Consider the following 27,713-nt stretch of genomic DNA (forward strand, 5'->3'; position numbering starts at 1 on the left):
TTTATTCCCTTTTTAATAAATAGCCTTTAGCGTTTCAGTTCAGCTGCTTAATCTGAGTGCTAATACATTTTTAAGAAGGAAAAAAATCTGGATAAATTCCTGATTACTTAGTAGTTGTGTGACTTGATGGTTCCAAAATCTCAAGAGGTTTAAATTATATTTGAATTCATAAAATATTTTAAAATTATATTGACAGATTTGGACTTTATCTGTGTTACTCTACAACTAGTGGGTTTTGTCCATTATTTTTTTAAAGTCAAAACTATTTTCTACATGATATGCACACATCTTTAGTTTCTACTTTTTAACCACTTGTTTTGACGTTATATACTTTTCTGCAAATAGGTCATTTGCTTAGAAATGGCTGACGTTTTACTGAGCTGACATCTTTCATAATTCATCATCATTAAGCGAATTGTGTACTGCAAATTGCCAACATGCGATGCCTTTTAAAAGTGCATTATGCAGTCAAGTGATAACTTGAAATATATTTATGCCCATTCATTATATAAAAATTTATTCAGAGTTAGAGCTAAAAGTCTAAAAGTCAGAGATACTAATCTATAGTTCAGATTGACTTTTTCCTCAAAAATATTTGACATGTTCTGAAACAACTTTTTTAAAGTATCAAAATATTTTAGTTGAATATTGTCACTAAGCTGGTGGTTGAAGTAGACATGATTCTTTCTCGAACACGTTGTACCTAATGGGCTAAATTAGTACTCTTTTCTGTTGATTTTAGAGGCCTTGTTTCTTTATTCCAAATTGATAAGCCGTTGGCAATACCGATGCAGTCCCTGAAGCGTCACCCTTTTTTCCTGAGAAATTAACGCCCTGTGAACTACCACGTAGATGTCCACCAGCACGTTCCATTGGCTTTACCTTCACACTGTGTCCCGGATCCTCGTCGCCACTGTCGTTTCCCACCCGAAGTCCGGCGCCCTCACTGTTGCCTTGGTTACTGCACCACTCCCAGCTGGCCTCCCGGTCCCTTCCCCAACCCTCATCTCTCTAACAGCCAGAGCGACCCCTGTAGAGTCAGCCATTGCGGACCGTCTGCCTCTCCTCCCACGCAGAGCTGTGCCCGGTCCTTACCCGCCTGCAAACCTCTTCATGACCTCATGCCCGCCATGGCTGTCCTGGCTCAGTCTCCCTTCCTCTTTGCTCGCAGGAATCAGCAAAGTACCTGTGTGCGCGCGCGCGCACACACACACACACACACACACACACACCCACACACCCCGCGTCTTTCCCCCACCTTGCTCTGCAGTACTTCTTGTCATGTGACATGCTGTACATTCGTTTGTTCATTCTCTGTCTCCCCCGCTAGACAGTAAACTCCATGCAGAAAGGGACCTGCCTTTGTTCACTGCTGTTTCCCCAGAGCCTAGGACAGGGCCTGGCAGTCAGCAGGCACTCAGTAAATATTTGTTGAATCAATGAATTTGTTCAGGAGATGCGTTTTTTTGGTCATCCTACAGTGAAGACAGCCTCTTGTAACACAAATAGCTTATCCATTTTAACTTTCAGTGTACCTTGCCAGGTTTTTATTAAAGCATATTAAAAACACAATCTTTAAAAATTGTATAATTTAAACATGAGAATTTAATTTCGAGGCTTTTCTCTAGCTAAGAGATTTTTGTCGATGAACTTTGCCCATAGTTAAACTTAAAAATGGCTTAATTTAAATTTCACATATTTCTGTTTATCTTCATATTTATATTTAAAAATAAAAATTAGAGCATTGCTCAAGGTGAAACATTGTCAATTTGTGGAAACTTAATGCTCAGAAGTAGGATTTCTGCTTACTTTTATTTCTCTCAATTATAGGTGAAGTGTTTGACTATTTGGTTGCACATGGAAGAATGAAGGAAAAAGAAGCAAGAGCTAAATTTAGACAGGTATGAGTTAACGATCCTTTAGTTTATTAATTTAATAAAGTTATCGTTCTTAAACTCTGAAGCAAACAAGTGTTTGCCTCTGTAAACAGTTATGAGACCGCTTGGATGAGGCGGGGTTGGCCATTCAGTTCAACAAAAATTTATTGAGTCCCTTTCATGCCTAAGGCACTGTGCTAGAGGCAGCGATGGGTTCTGTTTCTAACTATGTAATTGGGTTTTAGTCTCACTCTTACCCTTAGTTCTTGAAAGTGAGCCTTAAACTAGAGACTTTTCTTAACACCTATCATTGCACTAATTAAAACCATTTCTGAGCTTTTAGCAAGAGAGTCACAATCCCAAAATTCATTACTGGTTTCGTCTTACATAAACCAAAACCAAACAGAACTTAATAATAATTACTATTTATTATCTGCCAGACATTGGGATGAGTACTTTGCCTACATCAGTGTAAATCTTGCGACAGCCTCGTGAGTTAAGGAGCGTTATGCCCATTTGCTAAAAATAAGGAAACTGAAACACTGGCAGGTTAAATAATTTGCCCAAAATTCGATGATGCCCGGCAAGTAGCAGACCTGCCATCAATCCCAGGTCCCATGACTCCAAAACTCATATTAGTTAGACTAGGAATCAGCAAACCATTTCTGTAAATTGCCAGATAGTAAATATTTTAGGGTTTGTGGGCTGTGCAATCCATGTTGCAACTGTTGAACTCTGCTGTTGTATAGAAGCAGCTGTAGACAGCATGGAAGTGAATGTGCTCACACTGTTGCGTTCCAGTAACACTTCACAGGAACAAGCGGTGGGCCGGCTCTCACTGCGCTCCATCGTTTGCCCAGCCCTGATTTAGATGACAGGGAGGAGCGGGTACTTGATTACTTTCAGATTAACTCTGTTCTCCCGTAGTTACAAGCTCTTCGTTTAAATGGCAGTACAGCCTCATTTGTCTCAAAACTTTAAAATTTTTGTTTTATTTACTTGTAAGGCTGTCAAGGTAGAGTTATAGACAGGAATCTTAAAGGTTTCACAATATTTGGAAAGGCAGTTTTAGCTGATTTTCAAGATTTCTCTTAACATTTTCCTTTCTTGATTTGTTTAATGTTTATAATTAAGGACGCATTTACAAGTTACCTAACTTGCGCTACTTTTAAATTTAATTCTGTAAAAATACTAATGGCACTTTGAATTAAAACCTATTAAATATCAAAGTTGAAACTAACTTTGGATCTTATTTAACTTCTGATCTTCAGTTTTTCTAGCTATGAAAAGAAGTGATACTCAGTGAATTCTGAAGTTCATTTTAGTTCCATTATCGTTTTATTCTGTGGTCATGGCAGGAAACTCAAATTTTCTTTATTACAAAATGAGTCTTTTTGACCCTTTTCATAACTGTACTCTTAATTTTTATAAATCAGCCACCTAAAAACTAAGATTTCTTTTTGCCTCATAAAACTTAAAATTCCTTCCAGCTCAGGTAAACCCGTCTGACTTGCAGACATTACTGTGAATGTGTTTTATTGCTGGGGAGAAGCCTGATGCCAGCCAGCAGCCGTGAGCCCGGACCCTGCCCCGGGAGGCATTAGCACTTACGGCCGCAAGGCCGCTCTCCGTCCACCTCCACCCACCCTCTGGGGTCCCGCTTGTCGGAGGGACTCGGGCTTTTCTAACCTAGATCTTGAGGCAGGTACTCAGATTTTTGTCATAAATTTCCTGCAGGAATCCTGAAGCCTTCATTTGAGTAACCTCAACTGGTCCAGGAGAGGTCGCTTGTGCTTCTGCATTTAACGGCCTGATTTACAGCGCTTGCAGCTGACGTAACCCTTTCTCCTGGCCGCAACGTGTCCTGAGGACAGTTCATTTAGACCCAAAAGGGCCAAGTGTGGTATCGGTGTCTTTGCTTTTATCTGTTCCTAATTGCTATGCTTTCCAAAAGTATAAGTTGTCCTTACTTGGCCTAAATAAAGTTTTCCTATTTACAACAAAGCGGAAGGCGTGCCACGTACAGAGTACACTATGCACAAGCTGCTTTCTGTCAGAAATCGGCCCGTCTTTCCATATTCATCAGCAGATGGCTTCACCTCCCGCTTCCTTCACGATTCCCGTCCTAGTTACTGCTTATGCTATTTTCATTTTTTGGCTGAGCTCTCGTTCTTTTCGAAGAAAGAGAACAGAGTCCCGCCTCCGTCTTCTTTCCTCACCTCGGTCCTGGGGCGCCGGCCCTGCTGCTACCTCCGTCCTGCCGTGTGACTGGGGATGGGTCGACTTCCGTTCATATTCGAACCTGGGAACGGCAGCTTCCCGGCCTTCTGTAGAAAGAACTGCTTCTGTCTTAAAAGCAGAACGCAAAAAAAAGCAATAATGTAAAGTTAAGTGTTTTCAGGTTTTGGTGCCATTACGTCAGCTTTGAGCTGTTTGGAGGTAGAAGAGGAATTCTTGGATCTCTTTGAGAAGACATAGGAAATTGTCAACTCCGATTCAAAAGCAGAATTTGAAAATACCTCTGAGAAAATTCTCCATTGGGGGGAGTGGGGGGAGAGGGACAATTGGATCAGGCAGAAGATAAAAGTTACCAATGTCTTGGGCAATAAACCTCTTTGTTTTGGGAAAACAGAGCTATTTCATGTTTCCAGTTTTCATGCTGACAGAATAGGAACAGCATTTCCCAAGTAGCAGATGCTCTCAAACCCGTATTTTGGCATCAAGATTTTCATACCTTTGGGTTATTATGAGTAGGTCCGATGAAGTCGCTTAGCGAAGCCCTGATTTTGGCATCATCCCACCCTAACCCCAGCCATGCTTCTCTGTGCTGCTTGTGCTGAACCAAAATATCAATGTATAGAACAGTCCCAGAGTTTTGTTTGTTTGTTTGTTTTCTTTTTGTTAGAACCAGAAGGAATGTTTATTAGGAAAGGGGTTACACTCCACAGTGTTCTCCTTTCAGAGGGAGAGCGTGAGAGAGCCCAAGAGAGACGAGGACAGTGAGAGGGACAGTGAGAGGGACACAGCCCGAGTTTTTAGGTCTAGTGCAGGTTAGTGCGTGTGGCCTACAATTAAAAATGGATGATTTGGAGAAATAGGCAGTATTTTCATTATAACCTTAGTTTTGTGTATATATAATCATGGATGTAAACATACGTGCACAGTACCAAAGAAAGGACTAGAAGCAAATAGACCAAAAATAACAGATGTTACCTGCATAAACTTTTCTACAATTTCTAAAATTTAAGGAGACTTGAAAGATTACTAGTAAGTGTGAAGATTGAGCAGAACAGTGGTTTAGCAGTGCTGGCCGCAGAGCCAGTGAGAAGGTGACCGAAAGCATGCCACTTGCTGAGAGTGGGCGGGACCCGACCGATGGAGTACCGCGCAGCACTCACACTTTCGTTTTCAGGAAGAGGAAGCTGATCTTCAGGGAGGTGAAGTAACGGTTGCTGTCCTTGAACCCACAGCAGCTACAAGGAAGCGAGCACTGTAGGGAGCAGACCGTCTGGGAAGGAAAGGGATTGGCAGGAGAAGCAGCCTGGGGTAGCACCTGGCCCCGGGCAGTCCATAACTGCCAGTCTGGGTCTGAGTTGGCCACGTGGACATAGAGAGCTTGCAGCAGAGCCATCCATCCGATCCTGGTCCCAGGGGCAGCCAGGGGCCTCCAGATCAGGTGGTTTGTTAGGCCCTGGCACCACGCTCACAAATAATGGGGTGTCGAGGGTAGGGCCCCCGAAGAGACTTTCCAATTAACCTGCAGAGAACAGGAAGAATACCCCCACCCATCTCTTTTTGCCCTCACCCCTGAGCTTCTCCAAATCGAGAATCAGAGCAGAAGAAAAGATTTAAAGATCCACAGCGTGCTCGCCTGAGTGCTCGCTGAGCGTTTGGCACGTGTGAGCAGTAATGGATATTCATCTCAGTTCTGCGTCCGCCCCAGGGATGGCCTTTAACGTTGCGTCTCTCCTTCCCAGATCGTGTCTGCGGTCCAGTACTGCCACCAGAAGCGGATCGTTCACAGAGACCTCAAGGTGAGTCCCCGCGCCCTCGCTGGTGCGTGCTCGGGGTGCGCTCAGTTTCCCGGCACCAGCACAAGTGAGGCGTAGATTAGACCGTGTTACTAAGTGAGCCAAGATAACTCCTGTGACAGTTGAATCTTTTTAATCAAATTCTAGTCAAGAGCATTAAAGATAAAGGAAAATGAGGTTTATTAAAAGTATTTTACATTTCAGTTAAAGCAGTTCATAGTTGGTCTCTGGAGAAAACTCATCACACCAGCAAACAGCCGGGAGCCTCAGAAATGCACGTTCTCACCTGGTCAGCATTCTGTGCTCTTCCCCTCCACCGCTGCCCTCCCTCTAGGCACAGGAGGTTTCCTGTTTGACAGAGAAGATAAAATGCCAGGACAAAGCTGGCACAGCTGCACCTGCACCCACCTTCACCCCTCAGAGCTTTCCTCCTGTTACAGGGCAGCTAGGCGCCCCCGGCCCCTTCCGCTCTGGGTCCTGTCCCCTTCCGGGGGCCGCCATGCTGACTGGCGCCTCCTGTCGCCCGTCTCTTCACTCACCTTCAGCTGGGTCTCGCCAGCAGCATTTATAAAAGCGTGCTTTCACCGGAGACCCCGCCCCACTCCCCTTCCACATTCGCCCTTTTCTCCTCTTCACCTTCACAGCCGTGTTTCTCTAAACACGATCTCGATTTCTGGATCCTGTCGAACTTGGCGCTCACCTCTCTCTCCTCATGTAATTGTCATCGACCTGCTGGTTCCTCTGCGCACCCACCCACTCCACAGCCTTCCTTCCCTGCAGCCAGAGCTGTCTTCTCGTTCCCGCTGGCGAAAGGACACCTTTCTCTAAGCACCCCTCAGGCACCCTGGGGTCAGCAGCGTTCCTTCCTGAACTTGAGCATTCATTTCTCATCCTGGCGACTGATGTCCCTCAGGCGCCTCGCTCTCCTCTGCTCCGCCATGCACTCGGTCCCCAGGTCCTTTGGGACTTACCTCTGGACCATGCTCACTTCTGTCCACGTCACACGCTGTCTTGGCTCACACCACCAGTGCCTCGAACACCAGCTTCTCGCCTGCCTTTCCTCCTCCCAGGTTGCCTCTTCCGCCCATGTTTTCCACACCACGAGCAGAATGGCCTTTTCCAAACACAGACACGGTCGGTCCCCTGCTTGAACAACCCACCCTTCAGCGGCTTCCCATTGCCCTTCGGTCGGACACCTCAGCTTCCTGGCTCCAAGTTACTCTGCTGACCCTTTGTGCTTCTGCCGTGGCTGCGTCCCCAGCCATCTCTCTGCTGTGTCTTTCCTACACAGTCTTTCAGCGTCTTGAGCAAAAAAGGTCCCCTGTCACCTTCTGGGTTTTCAGACTGTTCTGTCTGAAGCATCTCTCACCAACACACCCAGTGCTAGCAACTCAACCTTGAGGCCGCAGCTTTTGAGTTCACCCCCTCTTGGAAACCTTCGTCAGCCCCGCCCCTCCTGTCACAGCACTTGCGTCACAGAGCACAGCTGCCCGTTTTTCTGCCTCTCACCTTCTCAACCACGAGCTTCCTGCGGGCAAGACCCTGTCAGTCTTGTTCATCATTGTGTGGTATGTCCCGGCACTGACGTACGCCTGGCATGGGGTTGCCACGTGCTGTATATTTGTCGAAGTGAATAAACGTGGTCGTGATCTGTATCTGGAATGAGGTTTAGGAGTCTCCCTCCCCAGCAACAGCCACTTCACAGTTAGCAGTTTTACGAAATATGTCTGTCCACCTAAAGCAAGTATTCATTTTTTTTAAAGCTCCTTCTTATTCTTAATTTAAAAAGCTGTTTAAAAGTTTTTTTAATCATGGGGCATTTATTGTTTAAATTATTGGTAGAACTAATCTATACTTTGTGTCCGTTATTGGATGTTAATGTTAAAAATTAGCAATTCTGATTTAGCTCCATCCTTTTCTGGAAAGAATGCTTTCTCGTTTTATTTATTAGGATGGATTAACTTTATATCATTACAAAAAAACTTATGAAATGCTTAATTTTATCATAGTTATAATTAATTAATTTCGGTTAATTATTATAATTAATTTTGGTTAAATTTCATTTTTGTCTTGATGTTTTCCCTCTAGGCTGAAAATCTATTGTTAGATGCTGATATGAACATTAAAATAGCTGACTTTGGTTTTAGCAATGAATTTACTGTTGGCAGTAAACTGGACACATTTTGTGGCAGTCCCCCATATGCGGCCCCAGAGCTCTTCCAGGGCAAGAAATATGACGGGCCGGAAGTGGACGTGTGGAGCCTCGGCGTCATTCTGTACACTCTAGTCAGCGGGTCACTCCCCTTTGATGGACAGAACCTTAAGGTAAAAGAAACAGTGGCATCCAAGTTCTTTAGAAAGCTAAAAGGGTTTCTAAAAGGATGAGCGTTGGTATTTTAATGTTGGATCAGTATGCCCTCCGGGGCTTCTTTTCTCACTGCAGAGCTGACTTACTAGTTTTCTTTCTTTCTTCCTCCCCAAAGGAACTGAGAGAGAGAGTATTAAGAGGGAAATACAGGATCCCCTTCTACATGTCCACAGACTGTGAAAACCTTCTCAAACGTTTCCTGGTGCTAAATCCAATCAAACGAGGCACGCTAGAGGTAATCTCATAAGTGGAGATAAGTGACCATTTTAGAGAGTTTTTCAAGTATGTCTAAAACTTTGCTTGGCTTATATGACATCAAAAACTATCGTGAAGCTTTTAAAGCAGGAATTAAGACAGAAAAACATTTTTTGAACAATAATCGATGAAATTTGAAAGTAAGTTCTAAACATTGTGATTATCAGAGCATTTTATTTTCTGCTACTAATGAGTTGTTCACCTTTCAGCAAATCATGAAAGACAGGTGGATTAATGCCGGGCATGAGGAAGATGAACTGAAGCCATTCGTTGAACCAGAGCTGGACATCTCCGACCAGAAAAGAATAGGTACTTGCTCTGCCTGCATGCTTGTGTGTGTACAGGTAGCATGTTTCTGTTTCGACTCAAATATGCCTAAAATGGAAATAATGGGAAGTTAAGCCTAAGTTATAGGAATCAGCCTCTGTTCTGTTGTGTTTAGGGACTTATCTGCAGTTTCCTATAATAGCACTGAGTAACTCAGAAATAAGCCAGCTACCCATGTATGTTAGAAAACTTGTGATCTTTTGGGTCAAATAAAGGAAATTGTTTTACCCTATAACAATGATTTCTTACCCAAACAAATCATATAAACTATATTTCCTTCTTTTAGATATTATGGTGGGAATGGGATATTCACAAGAAGAAATTCAGGAATCTCTTAGTAAAATGAAATACGATGAAATCACAGCTACATACTTGTTGTTGGGGAGAAAATCTTCAGAGGTAAGAGTAATTAGAGAATAATTAGAGAAGACAACTAAAAATGTCTTGTCTGTAAATTATCAGTTTATATAAACTCTTATTTTATATATTTTTTAATACGTGTAACATTTGGTATATCATTTTTTAATTTACCCACAAATGACAAGTTTAACTCTTAGGACCATTATGAGCTACTATTTTAACTTCAAATAAAAACCTCAATGGTGGATATTGTCACACACTTGGCTTTCAGAAGATAACTTACAGCCACTAATAGTTTAGCAATGATATAAAGTATCAGCTGAAGTAAATAGAACATTTTAAATTATTTGACAAAGGCTAGAAAGAAAGTCATAAATTTGTATCCTTTCGTGAGTTTTTCAAGCAGTCAGGAAAAAGCACTTTGCCTGAAATTAGGGTTATCATTTTTGTGTATGTGTGGGTTTTTTTGGCGGGGGGCGGGGGGTATCATTTTCGTACACTGTGATTCTTCTTGTCCCTAAATAGGCTGTTTATGAGAGGTTTGTGTAATGAGAGTTTAGTTTCCTAATAAACCATTTGGGTTCATGTTGTGGTTTGCTCTGTTCTTCTCATTTTCTTAGCTGGATGCTAGCGACTCCAGTTCTAGCAGCAATCTTTCACTCGCTAAGGTTAGGCCAAGCAGCGACCTCAACAACAGTACTGGCCAGTCTCCTCACCACAAAGTGCAGAGAAGTGTTTCTTCAAGCCAGAAGCAGAGGCGGTACAGCGACCATGGTAAGTTTGAGGCCATTCCAGTATGTTCTCTCGGTGTCACCCCCGCATGAGAGGCCGCTGGCGCTGCTTGGGGCCTGTTGGGCTGCGGCGGGCTTGCTTTCCCTTCTTGGCATTTCAGCCGTCCGGCAGGTGCTGACCTGGTTCTCTCAGGGCCGGCTCTCCTTGGTGCGGCTTTTGCCAGGTGAGGCCTAGCTGGGTGAAAGCTTACCAGCCAGCCCCCTGAGACCCACTTCTTCACGCTCTTGTTCCGTTCATCCCCTTCTCGTCGCTGCTTTGGGCTTGCTTTCTAGAGCAGCAGTGTCTAGTAGAACGTCCTGCAGTGCTGAAAACGTTCTGTGTCTCTGCCCTTCAGCAGGGCAGCCGCGAGCCACGCGTGGCTGCCAAGCGCTTGAGCTGCGGGAACCATTCGCAGTATTGTTAAGTTAAGCTTACACAGCCGCGTGTGGCCATTCGCTGCCACGCTGAACAGCGCGGCCCCGAAGAACACGCAGTACCCAGTTTTTCCTTACCTGGTTTAAATGTCGGTTTGACCTGCATCATTCTCAACCCCACTCTGGTAGGTGTGTGTCTAAACACTGTCACTCTTAACATTTTTACCATGAAAGTGAATGTTTATGAGGACTAGGACCCGGAAAGGTACGCCTGCCAAACCTGCCCGTGTTTCTGCCTTCGGCGCAGTCCGAGCGTTGGAATCCAGAGACTGGCGTGTGCACTTAGTCACCTGTGACTGAGTGTCCACGCCGTAGATTTTCCCTTTGATTCCAGTGTGCAGGGTTCAGGAAACAGATCTCTGTGAGCTGGTCTTCACTTTTGAAAACACCCTCATGTGGACCCTCCGTTTACCACCTGGCCAGCTCATCGCCCCTCCGGACGCAGCCGCCTCCGCTCCCCGGCCCGCAGGGCCGGCGCCAGCCTGCACGGGCATTCTCGCACGCCCGGCTTTGGTTTGTGCCGGCAGTGACAGCGCTCTGCTCGGTTTCCGTGTCTCTTTCTGCTGAAGCAGCACATGGTGCTGGTGCTGCCCGTAAACCACCTACATGTCTGCTGTTCGAGGTGTGACTGACCCCAGACCCGTCCCGGCACCGGGACTTGTGCTTTTGCCTCTAGACTGGGTGTTGACCTGGGTCTCTGTCCTCTTTTGCATTCGTGTTAGTTGGTAACAGGAGGGTTTTCAGTGCTTGTGGACTGCAGGGCAGTTGGGAGAATGCCCACACATTGGTCTAAACCATCAATTTAAAGGGAGCGATTCCTAAATCCTGGAGGAAAGCTGGTATTGGCGTTTTCTCACATCTCTAATGACTATCTTAATCAATTAATTTTGTCGTAACTCCATAGATTCCATCTGGATCAGTAATGCCTTTTTTCTACAGCTCAGAAAATTTGAGAGTTAAAAGAGCTTTAGACATGCTGTCATACACTCACCAAAAGCCCATTTTATCAGTAAGGAAATCGGCCAAGAGAGCTCAGAGTCTCCTGAGGTTACAGAGACGCGGGAACACCTGGCACAGAACCCAGGACTCCTGGTCCTTGGTCCCTGGTCCCGTGACTCTGTCCACCCACTGGCCTTCCAGTATTCTAGGCTTCAGGAAACAGATCTCTTTTTATAATCATCCTTCCTTTTTGGAGCCTCTAATATTCAAAAGAAGCTCACAAAAGAATATTTCCAGAAATCCATGTATATTGGAAGTTAGTGACCCATTTCCACTTTTTTTTGTTCTTCGTGGGGAAGAAGATACAGTGGTCAGCAAAGGAAGGATTTGATTATGCCTCTGGCACGGTTCCTTTAAGTGCTGAAAATGGGATAGGTTCCAAAAACAGCGTCTGGTAAAGCGCATCCGCTTGACAATACCAAGTGAAGGCAGATGAGCCGATAGCCTGAGCAGCGTCTAGCTTGTCCTTCCACTTCTCCTCCTCTCTCTCCTCACTCCCTTTCTTCACAGACTAATGATTTATATGTACCGGCCTCTGCAAAAATCACACTTCATCTGTGGTTCTTAATGTGGGACCCGTGTGTATATATTTGGTTTGCTAGCATGAGTGATCTTTATCACATTTTCGAGGGGTTCTTTGTTTTGTTTTTCTTAAACAAGAATCGCTCATTTATTAATAAATGGGACTGGGACAGTTTGGTAGTTATGGGGAAAAAATTAATTTGCATCCATTTTTCACATCTCATACAAAGGCAGATTCCAGTTGGAAGGAAGCTGTAAATATAAAAAATAAAGCCACAGAAATAGTAAAAGAAAACATGAGATAATTTATAACTTGGACTAGAAAAGGCTTTTCTAATGATGGCCCAAACACTGAAAGCCACGAAAGAAAAGATTTGACAAAATCGATGACATAAAAATCACGATTTTGTGATACAGCCTCCCTGCGGACACTGCTCAGCAATGAAAAGGAACCAGCTACTGATACACATGACAACACAGATGACTCTCAAGGGAATTATGCTGAGTGGGGAAAAAGCCTCAGAAGGTGACAGAGTTGATTCCATTCGTGTGACGTCCTTGAACTAGCAGAATTGCAGAGGTGGAGAAAGGATTAGCGGGTGCGAGGGTTCAGGGCGGCGGTGGGGTGGACAAGAGGTGGCTGTGGCTGTGGCTGTGAAGGGGTGGCCCACGAGGTCCTGGCGGTGGAGCGGCTCTGTATCTCCATTGGTGGCAGGCACATGAACCTGCACCTGTGCTCACGGTGTGCGGCGCTCAGCACACAGACACAGGCGACACGGGAGACTGGGCCACGGGGCGTGTGAGGTCAAGGGGTGCTCCCGTGTCCGTTTCCACTCACAGTCTCAAATTTTAAAAAACTTTGTCTTTTGTAAATAGAAATAAAAGTTTCAGAGCAAATCAACAGTGACACTGAAAGTTCAGGATGTCATTGGCTGCCTCAGGCTGTTGAGAAGAAAGATGAGTGTTCAGGGTAATATCACCCCGCACTTGGTTGAGTCTTCGTTTTATGGCCACACTGAGAGCTTAGTTCTCCCGTAAATAAAACCAAAGCCTCGTTTACTTTTAATTCAGTTCCGTGGAGATAATACTGTTTAGATTTTTATCCAAGAAGCAGCTTTTCTGCGCTCCACCCCACCATTTTTTTTAATAGACCTAAAATACAGTCTCTTTACTGAAGAACAGACAGTGAGCACGTGGTCCATCACCACTGGACATCGTATATAATGAAGTCGCGAGTTCTCTTATTCTTTTCTAGCATTCTTTGAGCCCTGAGTCTCTTGCGCTGCTGTCAGAGTCTGCGGGTGGTGTGTCATAGGACCCAAGTTGATTGTCCTCCCAGGGTCTCCTATCTAGGTGGGCTGTGACCAGAGACCTTTGCCCACTCTGTCCCTGTTGCTTATCTGAGGAACGTGCTTCCTCTGCTTATACCACCTTGTACCAGCTGCCTACTCAAGAGTCCTGTTTCCCTAGAAGACTGGGTGCTTTAAAAAAGATCCAAGATAAAACTGCTAAAGACATGGCCCATAAATTTGTACTGTTCTGTTCCAGAAGGCCAAGGCATCTCTTGCACAAAAAAAGTTGTGATTCACTTGGATGGACCAGGGGAAGCAGTTCGTTCTGCATGGTGTGTGCGCGTCAAGTTGGTTGGGTTAGTTCTCCACACAGTTTCTGTCCCTGAGGGACAGCTGTACAGGCTCATTACTAATAACTTCTAAGATCCTTAGGTAGAAAGTTAGAGACTAACGAGTGAAATTTCAAAATCGAATTTATTACGTAGGGAAATCACACACAGATGGGAAACCTCTTAGAGGGTTTTACTGTCTTACATTTCCTTAGATAAAGAGCAGTCTCAGGTCATCTTAAAAATGTTTACTTTCGCAATAAAATGTGAAGTGTATTGTGACCTTTAAAAAGGGAACTCTGTGTTTCAGCTGGGCCAGCTGTTCCTTCGGTCGTGGCGTATCCGAAAAGGAGTCAGACCAGCACCGCAGATGGCGACCTCAAGGAAGACGGCATCCCCGCCCGCAAGGCCGGCGGCAGCGCCGTTGGAGGGAAGGGAATTGCTCCAGCCAGCCCCATGCTTGGGAACGCGAGCAATCCCAACAAGGCGGGCATTCCCGAACGCGAGAAGAGCTCCACTGTCCCGAGCGTAAGTGACCTCGCACTCCAGTGCGTCCCTGGGGTTGCGGGGTGGTGGCGCTCTCGACATTTTTTTTTGCTCCTGCGTTCTTGTCGGCCAGAATAACTCCCCCACTAGGCCACCGTGTGGCCACCAGCTGCCGCGTCCAAGCTGTTCTCGTCGAGCCCCTCCTACTAAGTGGGCACGAGACCGTCCAGGACAGGCCCCTTCAGGTCATTCCACAGACACTTGCTGCGCTCCAGGTCATGTTGGGCTGAGCGATGGAAAGAGCTCGTGGTCTAACAGGAAAGAAAGGAAACCAAATGATGACAGTGTGGACAGGTGACCACACCGAGCACTGAGTGGTCTGACTGCCCATGAGCCAGGGATGTGCTGTCACCCCACGTTTTCAAAGGTTTCTGTTGACAACTTTGTACCCTCATCATGTGCCAGAAACCATGCCAAGTGCTTTTCCATGTATGTATTAGCTAAATTTTAAAATGAAGAAAAGTTAGTAATTGTCTAATATTACACTGCTGACCTGAATCCACTTTTTAATCCCTACCTTTAAAATACCCCCCGTAAGCAGTGTTTGTTTAATTAGATTCTATTCAGCTTCAGAAACTTTTCCGTTAATTGAAATGTGTTCTCTCTGACTTGACATAGTGATTAGTATTCCTAGCCCTCCTAAGGTGAGACTCTGCAGAGTATGAACAATTTTAGGAATTCTGTAACCACCTTGTTCCCTACAAAGGTAACAGTGACACAGCCCTCCCTCCACCCCAAAGAAACCCTCGCGTGAGGAGCCCAGCGGAGGTCCCTCTGCCTGTTGGGAGTTGTCCGTGCCAGGGCCACGTCTTCTGCTCCATCCTCTGAGCTCGGGCTTTATCAGAGTAAACCTGCGTAAAGAGGCTTTTATTTTGGCTTCCTAACTCTAAAAAATCAGATCATCATTTAGAGCCCTGCAATTTAAACTCAGCCTCCAGCTTTTGTTGACAGTTTCTTGGGAAGGAAAAGACCTGTTCTCTGCCTTCACAGCTCTACTCATCTGTGCACTGCCCTTGCGAAAACATATTTCGAGCAGGATCAGTCACCCAGACTTGGTCATTTAGAAAGGAGAAAAGGAACGCTGTTGGAGTTTTCTCCCATCAGCCTTGGGCATTTTGCAATGCACCGTCTGTTCATGGCTGCTTTTCTCTTTGTTTCGAAATTGTTCTTATCTGATAAAATTCCTTGGTTGTGACTTTGTTCCTTGCTTCCTAATTTTGAAAGTATTAGCTTTTTAAAAATTCATGTAAAATTCATGACATATAATTAGCCATTTTGGCACGTACTATTCAGTGGCATCGACCATCAGCTCTCTGGTTCCACACTGTTCAGCACCCATAAAGTCGTCACTCTCCGGTCCGCCTCCCCAGCCCCTGGCACCCACTGATGGGCTTTCTCTCCGGGTGGGTTTGCCCGTTCTGGATGTTTATCTGTCAGACAGTACACAGCCTTTTTGACTGGCTGCTTCCACTCGGCATCACGTTTCCAGAGTTCATCCGAGTCGCAGCAAGTGCCAGTACTTCATTCCTTGTTATTTGCCACAGGGCCGCTTCTCCACTGACGAATGTTTAGGTTGTTTTAGTTATCACGGGTAGTGTTGCTGTGACATTTGTGTACCAGCTTCTGTGTGGACTCAGTTTTCATTTCCCTCGGAATGAAATTGCAGAGTCATATGGTGATTCTATATTTAACCTTCGGTGGCGCTGCCAAACAGTTTTCCACAGCGGCCGCCCCATTCTGTGTTCCCACCGTACAGGAGAGCCCCTGTCTGTCCACATCCTTGCCATTGTTTGTTTTGCATTTTTTAATTTGGCTGTGCAGATGGGTGTGAAGTGGTACCTCGTTGTGGTTTTGATTTACATTTCCTTAGAGACTAGTGCTGTTCAGTATCTTGTGGTGTGCTTGTGGCTGGGCGTGTGCCTTTTTTGGGGACATACCTACTCAGGTCCTTTGCTCATTTTTAAATTGGGTGGTTTGTCATTTTGTGGTTGAATTACAAGGATTCTGTATGTGGTCTGGATAGTAAGCTCTTCCCACATCTATGATTTGAAAATGTTTTCTTCTGTAGGTTCTCTCTTCACATTCTTGAGAATATCCTTTGATACAGAAAATTTCTAATTTTAATGAATTTCAGTTTATCAAATATTTTTTTGTTTTGTGTACTTTCATGGTGAGGCACATCTATAAATCTTTTATCAAATTTAGGGCCATGCATATTTACCCATATTTTCCTAATAGTTTTATGTTTACATCTTTTTTATTTGTATATTTTCTTTATAGTTGTAATACTTTTTATTTTTTACTTTGAAGGCATTAACTTTTAAAATAGCGGATCTCTCTACTTTAAATAATTCACGAGTTATCACTTCATGATTATCACAGCCACAGCCATTCTTCGTTCCGAGTGCCGAGAGAGGGGAACCTGGCAGCTTCCACCGCCTTTGCTGACCCGTTGGCCAGCACCGTTGATATTTTAGTGTGGGTTTGTTTAAAGACCGAATATTTACGTTTATTTAGGTGAGTTTTTTTTTCATTGTACTGTACTTACTAAATACTCTTTTTTTTTTTTTTCCAATAGAGTAATACAGCATCTGGTGGAATGACACGGCGAAATACTTATGTTTGCAGCGAAAGAGCTACAGCTGATAGACACTCAGTAATTCCGAATGGCAGAGAAAACAGGTATGACATTCTGCCTGTTTACAAGGAAGTTTGTTTTTCCCCAGAGAAATGGAAGCACGTTATTTACTTCTTGGTTTTTATAATGAAATTTCAAATAATACTGGTAAATATTCTGTAATGGTAAGTTAAATCTAAGGGTGAATTTTTAGCCAGACCCTCAAGTTCCAAATTCCTCTCATAATGCAGAGCCGGTCCTGCTGGCGGCCGCGTGTGATGATGGAAGGGGCGAAGTTAAACGGGGCTTTCCCCGAGGAGACCAGTGTCAGCTGATGGTCTGGTCATAGACTAGTGGACAGGGAAGTCGGGTGTGTTGCACACATCAGTAACTTACTTGGACAGAGGTGGAAGGAGGGAGGCTAGGGACCTGTGGCAGAGAGCCAGGTTTCTGGAGGACGTGGGTCGCAGAGTTGGGTGGCGAGCCGTCAGCAGTCCGCCCAGAGGACCGGCGGACGAGTGGTCACGTCATCTACCCCTTGGGGGAGATGCACTCGGAATCCCAGAGCCTGCAGCAGTCTTAGTCTGGTGGAGGGGCAAGCATACATAGGCTGAGTGATTTAAAATACGAACAAGGTCATGTCACTAAGGAGAGAGTCGTATTGTGCAAATAGCTTTCTTGGGGTTATAAAATAATAAACAAGTAGAGTCAGAAGAGTAGGATAAAGTGGAATTAAGTGGGACCAGGAACCCTGGGTACCTAATTTGTGGGGAGAGAGAAAAGAGAAGTTGTTGGATTACTGGAGCACTTAGGAATATTCCACATAGAACTCATTTCCCAGGCCGGCATGGGGTTTCCTGCTTTCCTTCTGCAAGAGTTGTGTATAAACCAAATCCAGAGTGGTGAGAGAAAGTCAGAGTGAACAGACAGGGTTCTGGAGTAGAAATCCAGAAAATGAATTTACGTCATCTGTCACTGTTCCGTGACTCCTCAACTTGAACGTTGTTTGGTCATGTCTCATTCCCATTCTCGCATCAAAATTGGTTCTCTCTTTTTTTCTGACATTTACTTTCTGAAACTATATTGTAAGGTTTCTGTTTTCTGTAGCTCTCGTTAGTCAAATGAATGTTTCGATCACTAAGTTCCGTGACAGCCTGAGCAAGGGCCCTTCTTTCCTCCTTCACCCTTAGGACCAGAGTCCAGTATTTATCATTTTCTCTTCTGCAGACTACTCTAGCTTGAATTGATATGAAGGTAAAAGCTTGTTATGTGAGATTATGTTGATTATTTAGTGAAGTTTTAGGAATATTTACATTCCAGTATTTTCTTTTCTAATTCCTATGTATGTGCTTGTTTTATCTTTATCTTTTTCATCATGATTAAAAGCTGTTAATGACCTGTATAGCACCTGGGCCAGATAGCTTACAAGTAATGATTCATACACTCATTTAAAACTAAACTCTCCTCTGGTAAATTTTCTTTTATTAGAGTTACATTCTCAAATCTATCAAGTTTCTTCCAGTTCAAAGTGATATAATGAAAGATAGCAGTAGATTTAATTTAACAGGCATTTCTAACATGTTACGGATTTTAGTCTATAAAACGAGGAAAATGTTGTTTAATGACCCTTCCCCTTTTTACAAATTCTTGTAAATTGTTGAACTATTCTGCGAGATTCCTTTTGAACTTTAGAAGGTACAGTTCGGGTATGGTCAGACTTTTTAAGAGGCGGTTAGGACCAAGATCTGCCCCACTGTGCCTGTGCGCGTGCATGTTCTCCTGATTTCCCTTTCCTACGGTTACTCAGTGCACTCATCAGAAATCGTTGTAAGACTTCTCACATTCCTTTGGAGTCCTTGCCTGTCTGTGTTCTGTCGGCAGATACCGTCCGCATTGGGACCGGCTCCTCTTTATCCTGACCCGGGCCTCATTGCTTCTGTCGGTATCAGTCGTTTAAACACTATGCTTTGCTTTTGGGAATGTTGTCTTTGTCTTTAACGAAACAGAGCCTCAGTGCCAAACCACACAACACGGGGCCCATAACTTTAATACTATCTGGATTTCCATTTTCTGCCTTACAAATTAATTGAAAATGGATTTCAGTAATGTGGAAAATGATCAGAGGTTTGAGTGCCGACTCTGTGGTCACATTTTTTACTTTCGATTAAGGCGCTGAATGTGACAACTTTCTCACCCTTAAAATAGATGCTTCAGTCGTAAATTAGATGCACGTAGCCTCCCCTGTGCACAGAGGACTTCTTCGGCAGGCCGTCGCTTTTTCCTCTCCCATGTGCACAGCTTATTCCCTGACCGAACTACTAGCGAGCTACAGGATGCCCGGATCTGTGCTCCCTTCCGAAAGAAGGGCGTTCATTTCCATTCTTAGCCTTGAATATGTTGGACTTTTTTCTGATAAATGTGTTTTTACAAAATTTCAACACAAGAATCATTATGGCTAATAAAAACTGTATGAAACTTTAAACCAAAGTCTATACATGTCTTAAACAAGCTCATCAGTTGTCTTCAACATTCTATCGCGAACATGGGACGATATTTTCAGGCCGCACCAAATGTATTTCTCTTGCCACAGGCAATATAATTGATTTTTAATAAGTAGTTTTTTGTTTTAAAATTAATGTTATTTATTGATTCTTCTTAGTACTATCTTTCTGTTTTATGAGCATTAAAGCTAGTCATTGGTGTGGGGGTCGGGGCAGTGCAGCAAGGTGCAGCGAGTTGTTGCGTTGGCATGAGGAGTATTCTAAGTAAGGCTTGTTTGAGACTAGGCGTGCTGGAGTCCAGCCTGCTTTCTGCTGTGATCCCCCTGATGTGATTATTCTGCCTTCTTCAGATATTGGTCTCTGAAAAAGGACCAGTACCAGCATTGACTCACAGTATAAACTAGGCGTGAGAAGGCGTTAATTACGTCTTCAGTTGTATGATCCTGTAAAAGTCAGGTGTGTTCATAGTCCTAAACCACTTAACACAGACATAGCGCTCAGCAGATACTGTCTTTTGTTATTGATGCTAAACTGTTCAGATATAAATGTGAACAGTTTTCTTAGTTTATTGACTATACTTCACCTGTCAACTTAATGTTGTTAATGAACCCATATAACATGGACACTCTGTCCTGCCTTTTCACATGCTTTTAGTATCTATAGGAGACTATTTAAAATGTATTCATTTGAGGACATAACCCCCCCCCCAAAGAATTAGTGTGATGTCATTCATTATAACAAAGCACAGCATAACCTTTTCAAAGAAATTTTAGGTATTTGCTATCACAGGTAAATCTTTTTAATTGTCAAGTGGCTGTATTACTTTACCCATTTATTCACTTGTCTTGCATCAGGGCACAAGGACTGAGCAGAGAAGATTGATCACAGTTACCACATGTATCTTTTGGATTATCTTTTTAAGTCTCTTTTTGCCCAATCACTGATACGCTTTGAATCAGCATCCAAATATTTCATATCAGAATGTTCCGATGTGGGATAGGTGGCCTATCAAACAAATTGAAAATACCTGTTCATTAGTAACCATGAGAGGATTAGAGTTTTTCAAAAGGTTTTCTAAGGATAATCAGACATAACTACAAAGCAGCCAGGAAGAATGATAGGAACTTCATACAACTTGGATTTTAAGGAACACATTGCTATTTTTTATTAAGTTAAGGTTTAAAACATGGTTCTTCTTAGACCCAGAGCTACTGAAAGCGTAGTGCAGCTGCTCCCGTTTCTGTACATTGTCAGGGGCCGGTGATGGACCGGAGCCATCACTTTTAACACTTCAGGGTGGGGGGTGCTGTCCAGCTTTCACAGCAGCCGGCGTGATGCGTTCTTAGAACACGCAGCCCATTGTCATGTTGGGGTTTTCTGTTGTAAATGGAATTGTTGTGAGTTTGATTGTACAAACTTGAAATTCAGCAAACATTTACGGAGTTTACTGTTTCCTAAATCAAGGTGCTAGGCCTACTGTAGAAGTAAAAAAAACACATCTGTTTTGTTACCTGCTTTTTGGAACTCATGGTGCAACGTGGATTATCTTCCTAAAGAAATAATTCATTTAGTCACCTGTAAGATTACTATGTCAAAAATTTAATAGTTTATAACTAAAATATCAATTTACACCCCTTTTTGGGAAAGTTTTCCAACTTTAAGGCAGGCATGTTTCGCTGCAGAGGTTCTGTCCAAAGTCGCCGTGTTTGTACACTTTGTAGAGCTTGTTGCCCACACTGTCCAGTGAGCGGCGTGCCTCGTGGGCACAGAGCAAGCACCTTCTTGTTCGGTACGCCGACTAAAAGCCCTTGACTTTTCCAGAGCCTTTGAGACCATTTATATTCTTCAGAGAAGAAGCCAAACAGCTCCTTCCCCTGCTTTTCTTAATGTATCCATCGATCCCAGCCCCTGTTTTGGACAAGAGAATGCCAGCAGCTGGCAGGGGATGAAGCGTGTTGACCCTTGCTCTGCCCCGAATAGGTCATAGAGCATACGAGTTGCATTTGCCTGTACCTTCTTAAAAACAAAATTTTATGTATATGTACATTTATATGTATGTAGTGGGAACAACCAAGCGTTTCTTCAAATAATTGAATCAATTAGGATTTGCCGTGTGACAGGTGACAGAAGGCCAGTCCAACAAACTGAAATTAAGCAGGGCACCTGTGCACTCCCACAGCCAGGAACAGCCGCGAGAGTCAGGTGTCCCAGGTCCCTTCTTAGGCCCAGTGGCGTCAGGGTTGCCACTTTACCTCTCTCTGCTCACACAGAAGCCCTGGAGGCGTCTCTCGCATCCCTGCTGGTCTGGCTCTGACCCTGTCACTGGGCAGCGTGCTGGGAAAGCTTGGGGTGACGCCAGGAATCCTAGGCTCCAGGAGCCTGCTCCTGCCAGAGCAGGGTTGAGATGGCGTGGCCACAAGGGGAGAGTGGGTGCTGAGGGGCACACCCAGGAAGTTGTGTCCTTGTATCTTCACAAGGCACTGGTTTCCAGTTTTTCCGTGACTGTGGTAGAGCCACTCTTCCAAGTTGGAGGACAGGATTCTCGAAAATACAGGGATTTTCCGAAGACCCTCCTCCCTCGTGTCAGGGCTGTCACAGTTCCAGTGAGGCACGTTGTGCACTTCCCTCCTCCGTTAGAGCACTGCCTGAGCACCCATGTCGCCTGAGGCTTTCTGCTGACACTGGGGACCCCATGCTATGTAACAGAGGGCTGTGTAACAGGCACAGAGATGGCTTCTGCAAGAGTTCTCTGACCTGATGTGTGACCAAGGGGCCACATGTCTTCAGAAGGGCCAGAGTGTCGAGTTCCAGGAGCTTAACAGCAGACGGTAAAGCCTGGAGAGATGGTGTGGCCGTGGGTGCCTGAGGATGCGACCCAGGTTCCAGGGGTAGAGTTGGGTCTTTATCCTGAAGACCCAGTGTGCTTCCGAAAGGTTACGAGTGCCGAGGGGCTGTATTTCAGGAAGCTCAGAGCTGTGCGGTGGACAGACAAGGAGGTCTGCGGGCAAGGCCAGGAGGCCCGTGCAGACAGGTGCGGGCGGCCGGGCCTGCGCCAGGGCCGAGGCGCCGCAGTGGGGCTCTGGGAGGAGATGTGGAGAGGGCAGGCTGGCTGAAGCGCTTCAGGAAGGTGGCACGAACAAGGTGTCACAGTTGCTCTGGACGTGGGACATGAGAGAAAGACACCGTGGTCTCTTAGTTCAGGCTTCGAACAGATTTCTGCAGAAAGCTGCTGAGAAGGTAGAGCCGGAATTCTAAGTCCTGGTTGTTCTTAAGGGAAGGACGGTGTCGCATGGGCAGGCTAAGGACGTGACCGAGCTGGGTTCAGGAGCAGAGAGGTGGTTTTGTTCCGTAGCTTCGGCCAGGGGAAGCTGCAGACCTGAGCCACTTCCGTCGTCTCTTTCTCCAGAAATGGTTCATTTTCTCGTTAGTTTTCCCACCTTGAAAAAAGGGGCTCCGTTGACCCCTTGGGAATTCTGTTTTCTTATAAAGAAGTGAATGTCCTTGGAGTAGGAAGACTCTCAGCCCTATTGAATAACGTAGGTCACTTTGATAGTAACAGCCAGTCACTGTGCCTAGAATATCACTAGGCCGTCTGAAATCGTCACCACACTTTGGGAACAGGTCAGGAGCAGTGTGTCCTTGTGTCCTGCCTAGTGACTTCACTGCAGTTTGGATGGAGACATCTCTTAGGATGGGCTCTCTTTTATATGTTCTCAGAGGACGTTGTTCCTCTCACACAAATATTCAAACAGGTAAGGTGTTTCCTTTTCTTTAAAGTTAATGAACTTTAAAAAATACTATTTGAAAACAGGTTAGCAGTTGTTCCGGAATGTAAAAGGTTTTGTCGCGTGGCGGAAACGAGACGCTTTGGGGAGGGCGGTATGCGCGTTAAGCAGCAGGCCGCTCTTTCTGACACTCGTCCGCTGCGTCTGCCTGAGCCCACCGCCCAGCCCGCCGGGCCCGTTCGCTCACGCAGCGCGCCCTCCCCCCGTTTGTGCCCCGCGTCCCGCCTGTGTGTCGGCCTCCGGGCACCCCGGGGTGCCGCAGGAAGCACCTCCGCGGCTGCCGAGGAAAGCGCACGGCCCTGCGGGGCCGCCGTGCGCGCCGCCGCTTGGCTTCACGCTGTGGGTTTCGGAGTCCGAGACTTTGTTGCAGTTGTCCGAAAAGCATCCTTCCCGTGTGTGGTTCTAGCGACCTGCACCCTGTCTCGTGGTGTCCCGGTTGTCGTGTGCGTCTTCACGCCTTTGCGCACTGCAGAGGGTAAGAGATCCCCCCGCCCCCCTGCCCCGGCTGCGTACAGTGTTCGCGCCGTCCACGTGCTTCCGAAACCCGCCAGCCGCCTGCGCTCCAGTTTCTCCCGCGTGGCCTTTGTCGCGTGTGTACTGGCAGGTTCTCTGCACATAAGCAATTTGAGAGGGAAGCGAAGCAAAAGCTGAGTTAGCCTTTCTTTCTCCTCGAATTTCCCTGCGTTAATCTTGTCCTTGAAAACATGTCTGTAGCAGTCCGTCTGATGCCCTTTCCCACTCAGCTCACCTTTTCCTCCCAAGCGCTGTGAAACACCCCTTCAACCCCGATTATTAAGGCGGAATTGCTCCACTGTATGTCAGAGGTATATGGTGACTGTAAAGTTTCACGTGCCGCGTTTGCCGCAAAGCCAGGACGTTGTGAGTGAAGACGTAAGAATCTGTGTTTCTGCTCTCGCAGCTCCGTGCCCGACCAGAGAACCCCAGTTGCTTCCACACACAGTATTAGCAGTGCGACCACCCCGGACCGAATCCGCTTCCCAAGGGGCACTGCCAGTCGTAGCACTTTCCACGGCCAGCCCCGGGAGCGGCGGACTGCCACGTATAACGGCCCGCCCGCCTCGCCCAGCCTGTCCCACGAAGCCACGCCGTTGTCGCAGACTCGAAGCCGAGGCTCCACTAATCTCTTCAGTAAATTAACCTCAAAACTCACAAGGAGGTAAGTGCCAAGTGGTGCTGGTTGTCGGGAGCAAAAGAAGTGTCCTCTCTGTGACGCCACTACCTGGCTGCTCTTTATTTTGTCTTTAGCTCATGTTTTTCTGGTTTCTGCATCTAACTTTATACTTTAAAACCTTTAGGAGAGAAACGACAGAGTTCAGAGTCTTCACAACTGCGAAAGTTCTCCAGCACTTGGGAGGTTCTGGTGGTTCTTGAACTACTGCTCTGTGGGTCACCCGTCTGCCGCATAGATGTGCTGCGGCTGAGCCGAGCCTGGGTCGTGGGCGGGGCTGGCGCTCCATGAGCGGTCACTGCGGGCACGGCGGACGGGGCGGTCACTGCGCGCGGAGGGGAGGCACTTTCCCTCTCGCCGCGTTTCACCGCCCGCAGGGGCACTAAGTGTCCGTGGGGTCTGAGTCTTGGACTCGCTTCTGTCGGTCCCCATGAGTTATAGCGAGAACCAGGGAACTTCCTCAAATGGCGTAGTGTGGCGATAAAACACCTGGCGTATTCTCCGAAAGACACTACTACCTGGTTGCGTATAAAAAGCTTCCCCTGCGTCCCGTGGGCTGTCACTGGGGCCTCAGGAACGCTGGGTCTCTGTGGGCCCTCGGGGCGCTTTAACTTCGTTCCCATAATTTAGCTGGAGGTGTTGAAAGCAGCATTGGCTGCTGCAAGAAGAAAAAGAAAAGGGAGCCCCTTTGCCCTGTAAGCGAGGGGTCAGGGGCACCTTTGGCAGGACCACACCTGGGAAGCCTGAGCGCCCGGGGCCTCAGAGGAACCCTCTGCAGTGACGCCTCACTGAGGCCGAGTGTGTCCCCGGCCTCCCACTCGTCTGCCTGCTGCAGACCCTCGTGTTTATCTCCTGTGTCCCACTTGTACGCAGCGGTGGCGTGCCTCAGAGTCTGCAGCGGCCGGTGGCATCCTGTTTCTCGGCGCCCCCGACCCATTAGCCCTCTCCCTGTCTCATGCCATCTGCGTTACTTGGCCTGTGAGCTAAGTACCACTTCCCAGCAACGGTACTTGAGGTTAGTCATGTAAAAAAACTTAGATGAGTCGCATTAAACTGCCTTTCGCCAGATAACCCGTTCTTGTCCGGAAGTTGAATGCCAGATTAGGGAGGACATCTGATAACTGTGAGCTCTGACTCGAGGGCAGAGCAACCAGAATGTTCCAGGCTGCCCTGTCTTCTTCTCAGCCCCTTTGCTGAGACATCTCATTCCAGTCTGGACAGAAGAGCAAAATGGGCCTACCCAGCCTGGGGGTTCAATCCAGGAAGAGTCTGGCCACCCCTAGAATAATTCATTCCTTCTTCCAAGGTCGTCCCATGGCCTATCCCAAGTCTCTGCATCCCCCAGCTCCTTCTTCAGGGACTAGACTGAAATGGAATTTGCCTCTGAAACTTGGGTGGTAGAAGATGGGGCCAGGTATCCCAGGCATTATTCACTTGGCTGTTTGCCCGCCTAACCCTGCTAAATAGCAACGAGCGTTTGCCCTTTGAGCCTCAAGCACAGAGGGGACGTGCAGCCCTCAGGTCTGGCTAAGCTCTGGTTACAGCACGGGCAGCTTTGTGACCTCGCACTTGGTCTAAAATTGGCTCACCATTAAAATCCTTAAATTTATTTGTCTTCTTTTTGCTCTTGTTTTCGCCATCTTAATACTATCATTGATAAAAATATCAGCTACCATTTATCGAATGCTTGCTGTGTGCCAAGATGAGCAGATGTCTATGGAACTGTAGACTCGGCTTACACATAGAAACGTGTGTGCACACCACACATTGTCCCCTTGACGCTCATGTAATCTCCGCAGTCGGCCCTGTGGGGAGCGACTATCCCGGTTTCATAGAAGAAACTGGAGATCAGGCTCGGGGAGATGGAGGCACATGTCGCGACGCCAGAAAAGGCCCGAGGCCGCTGCGTCGCGCCCCCACAGAACACTGTGAAGGTGCGTCGCAGGCAGCTGGTTTGCTGGTTAAATTTATTTCGTGTATTTGAATTGAAATTGGGGACTGAGGTTTCTTGTTAAAAAGAATTCTAGGGGGTCACCACACTTCCCATTTTCCAGGCAGTTCCCACCCCCGGGTTTCTCGTCGTCCGAGTTTGCGAGCCAGGTCCGTGGTCCTTGCTGCTGTCCTTAGGTGTCGCCAGTTCGTTCTTGAGAACAGCCCGTCTTTACTGCTGTCGGTGTCAGCTGCTTGTTCTCGCCTGACAGCAGTCACTAGAATCACCCTGCTAGGCCTTGGAAGGCTCGGGTGTTCGCACCTAGAATCTACAGAGGAGACCTGCCTTGACTCAGTGGGAAGAGAGCTGGCACCAGAGAGCCTGCCCTCGCTCCCAGCCCTGCCCTGGGTGTGGGAGAGCTGTGGGCTCTGTGACTTCGGGGCCCTGTAGTCGGAGGGAGCGAGGCGAAGGCCTTAGTCTTACAGCTCTTTGTACATCAGGGGATTCGTGGGAGGAAACTGGTAAGAAAAGCAGCCTTGTGGTGTTTGACCAGTATCTCTGACACTTCTTTGGTGGAAAATTTGGAAATGAAAATGTATTTTAAAGACCTTGTAATCATTTTTTAGCTAAAATAATATTTGGGATAATACTGCCTTATATTTATGGGGTGCTTAGTTATTTACAAAATATTTTCAATGGATGATCTTCTCTACTGTGTATAACCTCGCTGTGTACCACTTTCGATCGATAACGAAGTGGCCGGCGGTCACCTACAGTAGTTAGAAACTTAAAACGGTCAGTATCTAGAGCAATGACAAAGTTATCCCATATTTGAAAAAAATCTAAGGATGCATTAATTTAGTAGGTCGGCAAATACATATGCATGCCTCCTGTGTCCACAGAACTGGGTTTTAGGAATAGTTCGACAGACCCAGCCCGTGCCTGCCCGGAAAAGCTCTCTGATGACCTGATCGTTCCCGTTTGGTGCATAATTTGAAATTTCTTTTGTCACGTTCCGTTCAGCATCTTCTTAATTGTTTTTAACAAGCTGAGCCACTTCTTTTAAATATACTTCCTTCACCTTATTACATGAAACATAAAATTGAAACCCCCACTGTTACCATTTAATTTTCATTTATTCCGATATCTAAAACTAGAAAGTCTACTTCATTTTAAGCCCCAATAGCTAATTTTTTTCTTTAAAAGTGATTTATATCCTACCACTGTAACAGTCTGTTAGTGTTCAAATCATCTTCCTGAAGTAATGATTCTTTTAATGTTTAAACATTTTATAATGAAATTTTTAATGTTTCTTTATAAGGTAAGATTTTTATTCATAGGATAGTCTGAAGAAAATTGAAAAATGTTTTATAAGTAGTTCATTGCAAATGACTTGTCATTTCTTTAACACAAGATGTTGACTTTTACTATCTTAAAGACTGTCTATCTGAAGAGCCTTAAGCAAATTCTGTTATAGTTAACGTTGATGTTTACTGCTAAATCTCTGCTTACAAGTACAGATTTTTAAATATTTCTAATTAAAAGATCACATACTCAATTATCTGTAATTTACTTTTTCA

General features: G+C 45.7%; 1 protein-coding gene across 7 annotated transcripts in view; it reads left to right on the plus strand.

The window, feature by feature from the left end:
* Window positions 1-27,713, plus strand: part of MARK3 (microtubule affinity regulating kinase 3) — an 82,073-nt gene that overhangs the window by 49,745 nt on the left and 4,615 nt on the right. For 6 of the 7 annotated variants that reach the window (XM_016121427.2, XM_016121428.2, XM_016121429.2 and 3 more), the window contains 10 exons: window positions 1,831-1,901; window positions 5,855-5,911; window positions 7,997-8,233; window positions 8,392-8,511; window positions 8,741-8,840; window positions 9,145-9,257; window positions 9,839-9,992; window positions 13,876-14,093; window positions 16,690-16,793; window positions 23,934-24,191. In XM_016121427.2, coding sequence (XP_015976913.1) covers window positions 1,831-1,901; window positions 5,855-5,911; window positions 7,997-8,233; window positions 8,392-8,511; window positions 8,741-8,840; window positions 9,145-9,257; window positions 9,839-9,992; window positions 13,876-14,093; window positions 16,690-16,793; window positions 23,934-24,191 — 1,432 coding nt within the window. Of the gene's footprint in view, window positions 1-1,830; window positions 1,902-5,854; window positions 5,912-7,996; window positions 8,234-8,391; window positions 8,512-8,740; window positions 8,841-9,144; window positions 9,258-9,838; window positions 9,993-13,875; window positions 14,094-16,689; window positions 16,794-23,933; window positions 24,192-24,330; window positions 25,813-27,713 lie in introns of those variants that run through there. The other variant, XM_036218170.1, reaches the window with a different exon arrangement.

The sequence above is a fragment of the Rousettus aegyptiacus genome, unplaced genomic scaffold, assembly GCF_014176215.1.
Source record: "Rousettus aegyptiacus isolate mRouAeg1 unplaced genomic scaffold, mRouAeg1.p scaffold_m13_p_3, whole genome shotgun sequence".
NCBI lineage: Eukaryota > Metazoa > Chordata > Mammalia > Chiroptera > Pteropodidae > Rousettus > Rousettus aegyptiacus.